Below are 11468 nucleotides of genomic sequence, written 5' to 3' on the forward strand. Positions count from 1 at the left end.
GAACTTGCAGACAAAGTCTTCCCAAACATTCAACAAAATGACCAAAACCATGAGTGGCTTTCTGAGAGCGATTCTGGCACCGAAAAATGACAGTGTCAACAAAATCAACGAAAAAATCCTAAAAATTATTCCAGGAGACTCCACATCTTACAAATCGGTTGGCACTGTCACAGACACAGAGCAGACAGTTCTGTATTCTGCAGAATTTCTGAACTCTTTGGATATTCCGGGTGTGCCACCACACAACTTGACCCTCAAAGTCGGAGCACCTGTAATGATTTTAAGAAATTTGGAGACACCAAATACTCTGCAATGGCAACAGACTCTGCGGGAAGAAATTGCACAATTACATCATTGAAGCAACGATTCTAACTGGATGTGCCAAAGGAGAAGACGTCTTCATTCTACGTATCCCAATCATCACTGAAGAAATGCCATTCACTTTCAAGCGATTACAGTTCCCGGTTCGTTTAGCTTTTGCCATGACAATCAACAAAGCGCGAGGCCAGTCGTTAGCAGTGGCAGGTATCAACCTACTTGAGCCCTGTTTTTCACACTGACAGCTTTTCGTCGCCTGTTCGCGTGTTGGTAATCCCAAAAATTTGTCCATCTACACACCAGATGGGAAAAGAAAAAATATTGTGTATCCACAAGCGATTGCCTGAAGATTTTAATTAAAATATTGAAAAATAAAAGTAATTTTTTCTTACTTGATGCAGAATTTTTTTTGATTAAGAAATAATTCATAAGCTATACGTATATAAATTTTTTACAGGGCGGGCAACATCGCCGGGTATCAGCTAGTTTACTATAGATTGTAAATCATTCTTGATGTTAATCGACTGAAAAAATATTTTCTTCCAAAGTTATTTGTGTAACACATGCAAAATTACCATTTTTCATGTAACAGTCTATGTATTAAATTTTCTAATTATCATCTTTACTTGAATGCATCATTCTTATTTGGTATAATTTTTTCCCCATTAAGATTAAAAGATCCTCCTAAGACACCCCAAGATGAAACATTGGGCGGAGACAAACAAGTGCCATCGTCAACTGTAGACAAACCAACCTTCATGGAAACTATCCCTCAAGCATCTAAAGAAAAGCAAAAGATGTAAATAAGAAGCTTAAATTCTAAGCATTTTTTGTTCTAAAATTTTAAATGAATTTTTTGCCAGTGTCAAAATTAATATGTGAATTTTCTCGGCAATGATGAAAATGTATGATCGTTTTATCTTGTGCATGTTGCATTTTTTCCATTCAAGATACATTTCTATGCCGGCAGGAAAACAGAAAAAATAATTTGTGTAATGACAGTGGGTTAGAGCTCTTTTGATGCCGGTATATTACAAAACAACAATTGTTTATCTTAATTGAAGTCACGTACTTGCCTTAATCACACGATGGGACAATTTAGCGGATGTTGGATGGATTATGGGTATATGTAATAATAAGGGAAGATTAAGGGAGGATATTTCTCCTACAAATCAGTTTCATATGCTTATCTATCCGAAATTCGGACTCAAACTTGAACAGAAATGCATTTTATATTAAGATTTTATTTTACTCTGAACCATTTCACAGGCTTCACTGCATATTTGTATAAAATTTTCCGTCAGTTAAGCAATCTTACTGAAATTGTGTGCTTCATTTTAGACTTGTGATGTAAGAATTGTCCCAGGTAGAGTGTCTTAAAATAGTGGCTGACCTATGCGCCATCTTTGAGCAAAAGCGCAATATCAATATTATCCCTATAGCTGATTGCTTCTATCTATCCTACTTTTGTTAAATGATTTCTGAGACATCAATCAAAGCTTAGGTTAACTGGTTATTCGCTTAAAGATGAATGTCAAGCTCACGCTCCTTTATAGGTAGTTTCAAATTTCACAAAGCCCACCAAAGGCCAATTTTTTTTTTGATGGGCAAAGAATTTTGTACCGTACGAGACATCATTTTGTTGCCACTCCAGCATATACACTGCGTCAGTGAAAGAATCCTTAAAACTCACCGTTGTATTCCCTGTCAAAAATTAGTTTTCTCTGCAATTTATTCCATCAAATATTTATAGTTTTGATTCTACAGATAAGAAAATGTTTTCCTCTTACCACTGATTTGGCGTTGCACAGTCCTTGAGCTGTCCCACGCCAAGAACATATCCCTTTGGCCCAATGCAGTTCTTTATTTGAGATAGGACTCATTTGCTTGTATTTTGTCCTTTTACGTTCAGAAATTTGATTACAAAATTAGCGTGATGATAACGTTATTTATTTAAAAAAAGAACCATTTGCAATTCACGGGAATATTTACTTTTGAATTTATCGTTATTGATAGTTACACAAAAATGGCTAATAATTTTCTTTTGCAAATACCAGGTTTATCTGCTCAAAGAGCCAGTTGAAATTATTGTTAATGCGTGCTTTAATCAAATTTGTACTTTTTTATTTTAATGCAAAATGAGCCTTAAATATATATATTTTTTGAATAAGCATTCATATGTACTCTACATGTTAGCTACATATGAGTTTTATTTTCAGTATAACTAAAATTCAGTTCTTAACTGTTGCCAAATCCTGTTCAATGCATTTTCTTGTCCATCACTCTGGATATATATGCCCTGTACTTGCTGATGAGCTTCATCTAAGTTTTCGTTTTTTGATTAATGCAGCAAATCAAAATTTATTTAGTTAAAGTAATTAGATATGGTTTTTCCTTTTTTATTCACAGTCAGCTTCTGAAGAGAAAGATCAACGAAGATCAAAAAGAAGAAACCGTGAACCTTTCTCTACCAATACCAGTGGGACCCATCGAGGATATTGGAGCACAGTTTATGTCAGATGATCTAGTTCAAGGCTCTATCAAAACGAAAGCAATTGACAAAGGAAAGAAAAAGCGGTAATAAATAAGTCATAAAACGTTTTTTTCATTTGCTATTATAATGATAGAAACAATGAAACAGTGTCACTCTATTCTGAGTGATGTCACAATACTGGGCCAGAGAGGTGTACTCTTGAGGGAATTCTTTATGATTACAGCCCTAGAGAGAGCTGGAAAAAAAATTGTAGACTCTATTTATGCATCAGATGAGTATGTGCATCACTATGTTAAGTATTTACATCTCACAAGCTTCTTCAAGAATGTGATTGGCCCTTTTATCCCCCAGTGGGGCAGGGCCATAACTACGGTTTTTTTAGTGGGAGGAGTGGCAATGGCCCACTCCAGTGTCGAAGTCTCTCATACATGCTGTCCCAAATTGTGTGCTCAGCTGTTTACTCTAGAAGCATACTCTCAATTACAAAAAGTTTTAAAATGACGTGTGGTTACTCAAAATGTCTTAAATTTCCCAAGGGGTTGTATACATAGAAAAATAGAAGAATAAAACTTTTTTATGTAGACCCTGTGTGCTCTAAAACTTCCGATAAGTGAAATGTAAATGCAGCTCTGAGAAGTCATTTATGGAAAAACTGGATGTTTGTTTTAATGCAGTATTAACAGAGATATTTGACTCTAAAACTTTTGTCATCTGTCGCCAATAATTGAGGGTGTGGCTCACAAATTGTGGAACGTAAATTAAATTTGAAGTGGTAAAAATTCTGTACTTGTTAAAATAATTTGTTAAAGAATGTAATTGTGAGTAAAAAAATGAAATGATTGAATTCATTATATTTATTTACAGTCCCTAAAAATAGCAACTTTTGAGCCAATTAAAACTTATCAACATAGTAATAAGTTGCCAAAGAATAAAGATTTTGCATATTTAATATTTCGATAAACATTGCATTAAAAAATATGAAAATTTTTGCAAATGACTTTTCAATAATTGGAGGTTTTAGCATACAGGGTAACTTAATTTGTTTATGTATACAACCCCTCAAACAAATTTTAAGTAACTGCCGTTATTTGAAAACTTCTTGTAACTGAAAGTGTGTTTCTAAAGTTAATGATTGCAGAGATATCTGGTGTGCAAACAATTTGGGACAGCCTGTACAGTCTGTAATAGGGTAAATGTGTTAAGTTTTGAAGATTATTTCTCACAGATAATGAATCATACTTTTTGATGCCTGCTGTGTGTTTTCATTTCACTGCCTCCTCATATGAGAATATGGGAGGACATATGTTACACTCGTGTATGAAATGATTTTTTTTTTTAAATAGGGCACCTCCAAAAGTGAAAGGACCAGAGCCACTTGCACTAGGAGTGATGGAAGGAGAATTTTTCCCCCTTCACCAGGACATACATGGTCTAATTGCCCCACAACAGCAACAACTTTGTCCAACTTTGGAAATGAAGGAACAAAGAAAGAAGTATGAAAATATCATAGTTTGACTTTATTACAGCTTGATGTTACGTCATAAAGGCAGGGAAAACTATATTAACTTATGTGAAGCGGTTATTGAATCTAATAGTCCAACTTAAATCTTTTGGAGCAATAGATACAAATATGCTGTGCCTTGCAATTCTATACTAATTCTGGACAATATTTTCCCATATACAGCAGACACTTGTTATAATTACCCCATAGTTCTGCCGAAAACACACATTATATCACATGGTCATTATATCCAAAGGAAAACCTGCGGGATAGTAGTGATATGAAAGAATTTGGGACTTATCCTACCAGTCGTTAGAACATCCGGGGGGGGGGGGGGTTATCCTTATAATCAACTCTGTAATTCTATCCGCAATTCAATGCACTAGATGTCTCGGATAATTTGAGCATTGAATGTTCAGAGTGTTGAGTTATAGGATATTGAATTTCAAAGCACCACTGTATACAGATAAATCTGAAACTTGTTTACAAGGGCAATGGGCAATCTCTGTTTCTAATGTAAACTAATAAAATTCATCAAAATGTCTCCAAACTTAAATTCAATAACTCTCGCTGAGAAATAAGATCTCAGTCTCTACAACGTGACCTTAAAGATCTCATCCTTTGCCAAAAAAAACAAAAATCACCTAACTAACTCTTTACCTCAATACCTTAAAACTAACCCATCAAAATTTTGGAATTTTCTTCACCCTAAATCAGTTGGCAGATCTTCCCTTAAAATTTATAACATTGACCTTACTTCTCACCTTGATATCGCCACAGAATTTGATCGGGCTTTTTCCTCTGACCTCACTCCTTTTCAGTACCTTTTTTCTGATTCATTATTCAACACTATTCCTGTCTTCATTAAAGCAGGCCTTCTGAACCTTTTAAAAAACTGAAACCCATTCCATTAGCCCCGATGGGGGCTATTCCAAATCATATTCTCAAATTTTGAGCTGATGAAATTTCTAATTATCTTTTAATTATCTTCAACATCTCATTAAACTCATCTAACTTGCCCTCTGACTGGAAAATTAATAAGATTATCCCAATTCATAAATCACACAGGATCTCTTTCAAATCCCTTTAATTTCAGACCAGTCGCTATCACCTCTACTTGCTGCAAGCCTTTTGAGCACATAGTTGCGAAGGAAATCCGCTCACACTTTGATTCAATAAACTTCTTTTCCTCAAATCCACACGGCTTTCGATTATCATTATCAGTAACTATCCAATTAGCTCTTTTCATACATGATTTATCGAGCAGTATCGACAAAAACGTCCAAACTGATATAATTTTCTTGGATTTCTCTAAAGCTTCTGACAGGAGTCAGAAAGTCCTTGTCCCACAATAAACTTCTTCTCAAACTCCGAAACCTTGGCCTAGGTGTTCAACACTGCTTTAATGGGTGGAAGCCTTCCTTCCCAACCGCAGTCAGTTTGTCACCTTCAAGGGCCAGAACTTCCCATTTCTCCAAGTTAAGTCCTCTCACCATTATTATTTCTGATTTATATAAACGATCTTCCTAATTCCATCAATTGCCGTATCAGACTCTTTGCAGACAATTGCGTCATCTACCAAACAGTGCACAACAAATCCGGCCAAGCATCTCTCCAAAATAACCTCAACATTGTATCAGAATGGTGCTTGTCCTGGCAATTACCCCTTAATTCTTCAAAAACAGTTTTCATGAAAATTATTGGCAAAAGACTTTCCCTCGATTCTTCTTACACTATTAATAACCCTTTAATCACCAAAGTTTCTAATTATAAATATCTGGATGTAATTATTTCTGCCAACCTCCATTGGAATCTCCATGTTCATTACGTCTTTCATAAGCGTCTTGAAAAACTTTTTTTCTTTGTTGGAACCTCAAAAACTCCACCCGTCACCTCAGACGTCTCTGCTGCTTCCAAACCTACATCCTCCCTGTACTCTCACATGCCTGTAAAATCTTTGACCCCCATACTCTCTCAAACATAGACAAATTAAATTCTATTCAAAACAAATCCGCCTGCTTCATTTTTAATTGTTGGTCATCCTCTGCTTCTGTCACTGAACTCAAGCCCCAACTCAATATGCTACCGCTTTTAACCTGTAGATACATCTCTTGATTAACTTTCCTTTTCAAAGGACTTCATGGCCATTTTCATATCCCTTTTATCGCCACTTCCAATTTTTTAAACTTCATTCTTTTCCAGTAGAATTAACCATTCCCATAAATTGAAACCCATCTTTGCATCCACTGATTGTTTCAAATTTAGTTTCTTTCCTCGAACAATAACCGACTGGAACAACCTTCTGTCAAACATTACTGATTGTACAACAGTTTCTGATTTCCTTTATAACATCAATCGTCTCTATCAAACTTCACCACCCCATTCCCTTGTATAGGCCTCGGCCAAGCAATATTGTATAAATAATTAAATACTGGGGTTGAGAAAAAACAAACCTCGGGTAAAAACTCAAACCTGCAACTGGCTGGAGTCACAAAGAGTGTACATATTGAAATGTGATGGTATGGAAAAAGTACTGAGAGAGAGATAAAACTCTCCAATTTCTACTATCCCTGTGTGTTTAGAATTTTTGCTGCCTTTGTTTTTAATCCACTAGGGGCTTTTTTTTATTAAATTGAAATATTTTATTGAAAGTTATGCAAATTCCACATTTTCCCCCATTCAGGCAACCATCAAGGAGAAAGATATTCCCCACCACTAGTTCCTTCATGCCCAATGAAGTGGGGAATGAGATCCCACAGATGATGCACCAAACTCCAGAAACAGCCATGGACTTGTCTACCATGTATAATATGATGGAAGTGCCGTTCCCTCTTTCTCCTATAGGTCCTCCTATAGTTGAGACAGAGACTGGAAAGAAAAAGAGGTAAAGTACATATCGATAAAGTCTGGTTTCTTTACTTTGAATTGTTCTTTAAAAGTACTTGTTTCTATTCAAGGACTGATTTATTAATGAATCTTCTCGAATAATTGTATTAATCTTAATACATTGAAACCTCAATAACTCGACACCCCAAAAGTCTCAAAGAACATGTCGACTCAAGCGGATGTCAAGTTAGCGAGGTTTCATGTGATCACAACTTCCCAATTGTTAAACATCATTTAATGTCATGTACTTATATATTAGAGATGGTACAAATATTCAGCTGCTACTCAGTATTCAGCCCTTTTACCATAATGCTTAGGTATTCTGCCAAATATTTATGTAAATGTAAGCACAACAAACTAATTTTAAAAAATTATATTAATTGGAATTTTTCACATAAACTAAACATTTTTACTAATTATATTTTATTGTGTGGTATATATTGGGGCTGGGCATATCCCAGGCCACATGGCAACTAAAAAATGGGTAATGGCACCTAAAATTTTATTTGTGTAGTAACTAAATTTTGCAGGTGGAATTATTCATCGATTTTACGATTCTGTAAGTAATATTAAAATACAATATACCATAGTTAAATTTGATTCTCAGTATCATGACAAAAATCTTTCAATTATCAGTTTTTTTTTAACATTTATTAGAATTAAAACAAATTGCAAAATGAAGTTGCCAGACAGAGGCAGATTTAATGGCACGCGCACCCGACATCTGGAAGGGCCTGAAAAACCCACACTTTACACTATTTTATAATTTAAGAGACTCAATATTCTTTTGGCCTCAACCGACTTTAATCCGCCACTAATGCCAGAATCAATATTCTACATTCCCACCAATAAATTTTTTTGAATAAACGGTGAGGGGGGGGGGGCAATAGGGAGCTCACCCACCCACCCCTGGTATCCCCCAAGAAACTTTGCAAGATCGCCTAAACCAGTGATTCCCAACATGGGCGATGGAATGTTCCGGGGGGGGGGGGAGGGGGTAGAAGCTATGGATATAGCATAGGACTCTATGGGTTAGATTGCGTTGGGGGTGCTGGGAGAAAAATATTTCTGAAAAAGGGGGCGATGGGACCAAAAAGGTTGGGAAACTATGGCCTAAACCTGCTTTTATATATGAAATTACAACTGTGGTCTTACAAAGGTAAAAAGACAATATTTAACAAATTCTCTTATCAAAACACATAAATGTAAATATATAACTTGTACATAAATATAGAATAGAATTTGGCAAATTCCACAGGGCTTCTCAACTGTTGTTTACAATACAGGTACAGTGGAAGTGATGAAATAAGATGACTGAAGATGTTCACACTCACAAAGATGTTAATTTGCAACAACACACCAACCTCTTTGTGAAGCATGGGAAATTTTTTTTCAATCACCAATAAACAGTAGGCTCCAATTTAAATAGTTTGTGCAATCTTGGTGTGACACAAATTATCAAATCGGGGAAGAGGAACAGCAAATAGATACGCATTGCAGTAAATTTCATTCCGGCATGTATCAGTTTGTTAGAAATTCTGTAGAGAAATGTGTACAAGGTGCATGTATGGTTAAGTAGCAGTGTAATGAATCTATTTTTCCAGTATGGACATTTTTACCAACTCTGTGGCCTTATACCACATAATATGCTTCGTTTGTTCATACGTTGTTAAAAGAAGGTGAGAAGAGAAAATCTATCTTCCAAAAGAAGATAACGTGAGTTGGAATGTGGCTTCCATTCTGTAAGGTTGTCTGTTTTGAGTGTGCTTCGAAATAAAGGCTTCTTCGTTAAGTTCCATAGTTTCGTGTATAAATTGGACACCCCTCCAGTATCAAGAGTCTGGGGATATTCCGTCACCTCACGGAAAAGAGACGCACCTCCGACGTGACGTCCCCTTATAGCAGTAAATTTCATGTATAAAAACTGAATTCAATTGAAAAGCTTGATTTTTTTCCAAAATGTTATATGGGGCTGTTCAAGTATTACGTCACCATCGATGGGAGGGAGGGGGTTTCTGATTTGCTGACTTTTGATGATAAGGGGGGTTTGGATAATGCTTATGTCATCAACCACCCCTTTATGAAAATATGAGTTAGGATTCAGAGGGGCAGAGCGGGAGGGGTTCAAAAATGGCTAAAAATTTGTTTACGTAATACTTGAACGGCCCCTATAGAGAATATAGTGGCATCTCAATTATGCGCCAGTGCAAGGGAAAAATAAAAAAAAAGGTGCATAAGAGTGGGAGAGGAACATAAGTGAATAGCATTACTTATCTATATCTTTGACCGGGAGTGCAGAAGAGTTTAAGATATAAATGAGAGAGAGATCATTTTGTATTTATAAATATGTGTATTTATAATTCTTGCAGGAGATACAAGAAGACAAGAACTTGATGTCAATCATGTTCCCACATCACGTGAGATCGAAAAGTTTCAAGACAGTCTACAAATGAAAAACTTGTGAAATCTAATCCTTGAACATAACATCCCCCCATACATTGCATCCACAATTTCAGAGACACTACAGATGTTTTGTTCTTTCGACGTTGTGTAACACTCAATGTAATTCAGCTGCTACAGCAAACAGAACAAGAAAAACTGCAGTATTAAATATCAATCAGCTTTCCGAGCATTTGACTGGGTACAGAAAATACTATGCATGTGATGTGACATTTCCTTATTGCTGATGTTGTAAATTTTATTGTGCATATTTTTGCAATATGCCTGAAAGTCATTGTCATATGTACCGGAAAAAGAGTTCAATGCACATGCTATGACTTCATTGTAAATATATCATTTTCTTTCTTCAAGCGATTCTTATCGTTTATTTTAATTTCAGATATTTTCTATTTACATCCAAAAAAATTTTTTTAATCCACTAGCTATTGCTCTATTCTTGATAACGTCTGCAATATTTGTAGATTAAAAAAAAAATGGTATATGGATAGTCTTCATTATCTGATTTAATTGAGCCTGTCAATGAACCAAATTTTCAGGATAGTTGAATGTTAGACATTTTCGAATCGAAATGTACATTAAAAAAGTTCAAGACATATTTTATTACGGAAGAATTAATGCAGATAGAACCTGTTTATTTGATGCTTCCGTGCAATTATGTCATTTTTCATACAAAGATATAATACAGATTGCAAGCCCTTTCTTGTCACATCCTCCAGTGTCTTCGTCACTGCACTTCTTTGGAATCCGAGAATCATTACCCTTCAAGTAAATTCTTTATCTGAAGAAAGTCACATAGGGCAAGATCAGGGGAATAAGATGGTTGTGAAAGTATCAGAATGTGGTGTTTTGACTGGTAAATCTGACATCAGGAGGGACCCGCGAGTCCTTAAACATCTGCATGATTTGGTGAGATGGGAGCGACTGGATCTTTGGAATGCTAAGTCGTGGATGCTCCATCATGACGTGTCGGCTCATGAGTCCTTCCCGGTGTCTAATTACCTGTCAAAACATTACATTGATATTTTCACAACAAGCTTATTCCCCCATTTGATTTTTTCCCCCTCGAGTAAAGAATTGCTTCAGAGGCAACAATTCTCAGGGTCTGAAGAAGCGACGAAGGCACTCTGGGGGGCAGGCCCATCATTTAGGGGGGGGGTGCGTTGCCCCCCTGGCTTTTAAAAATACACTAGAAATGGTGTGTGTATATATACATTGAGTACATGTGCTTTGCCCCCCCCCCCTGGAAAAAGTTGAAATGATGGCCCTGCGCTGGAAGATGAGACAAAAAAAAACAAAAACTTGCAACCCTTTGCATCTTGTATAAATAAAGGCAAAAATGCATAATTGCACAGGGTAGTTACTTTGAAGGAAACACCAAATATATAAACAGGTGGTATCCATTCTTTCATAATAAGTCTCAGAACTTTCTGAACCTAGTAGTATGGCTGATGATATGGGAGAATCAAACGAAGCAATTCATAATGAATGCACTTGTGCAAGTAGTCATCAATAAACATCCAACTTCTTGTGTAATTATAAATACCATCCCTGAGAGAATGACATCAAACAATTTGCATAAAACCATCAAGAACAAGTAATTAGGACCAAAGTCTATTCACAGATGGTATATGCCTCTCCTCTAGAAGGTGGGTGCTTGTCTGAATGGTTATGGTGACTTCCTCATGAGCACAACTCTTCCAAACAGATATCCAATGATGTAGCTGACATTTTTCATGTCTTAGTATATATGCTACGGCCAAAGTCCCACTAGTGTTTTTTCTTCTACTTTGACCAGCCATTTCCTGAAGT

The 11468-nt window shown here is 36.0% G+C and overlaps 1 protein-coding gene across 15 annotated transcripts in view; it reads left to right on the top strand.

The window, feature by feature from the left end:
- Nucleotides 1–10139, top strand: part of LOC149068077 (uncharacterized) — a 42059-nt gene extending 31920 nt beyond the window's left edge. For all 15 annotated transcript variants that reach the window (XM_089251508.1, XM_089251509.1, XM_089251514.1 and 12 more), the window contains 5 exons: nt 989–1117; nt 2728–2895; nt 4156–4305; nt 6997–7197; nt 9569–10139. In XM_089251508.1, coding sequence (XP_089107634.1) covers nt 989–1117; nt 2728–2895; nt 4156–4305; nt 6997–7197; nt 9569–9593 — 673 coding nt within the window. In that variant the 3' untranslated portion in view covers nt 9594–10139. The remainder of the gene's footprint in view (nt 1–988; nt 1118–2727; nt 2896–4155; nt 4306–6996; nt 7198–9568) is intronic.
- Nucleotides 10140–11468: the final 1329 nt, after the last annotated feature.

The sequence above is a fragment of the Pholcus phalangioides genome, unplaced genomic scaffold, assembly GCF_987345545.1.
Source record: "Pholcus phalangioides strain wild (caught in Gottingen) unplaced genomic scaffold, Ppha-v1.0 ptg000027l_1, whole genome shotgun sequence".
Taxonomy (NCBI): Eukaryota; Metazoa; Arthropoda; class Arachnida; order Araneae; family Pholcidae; genus Pholcus; species Pholcus phalangioides.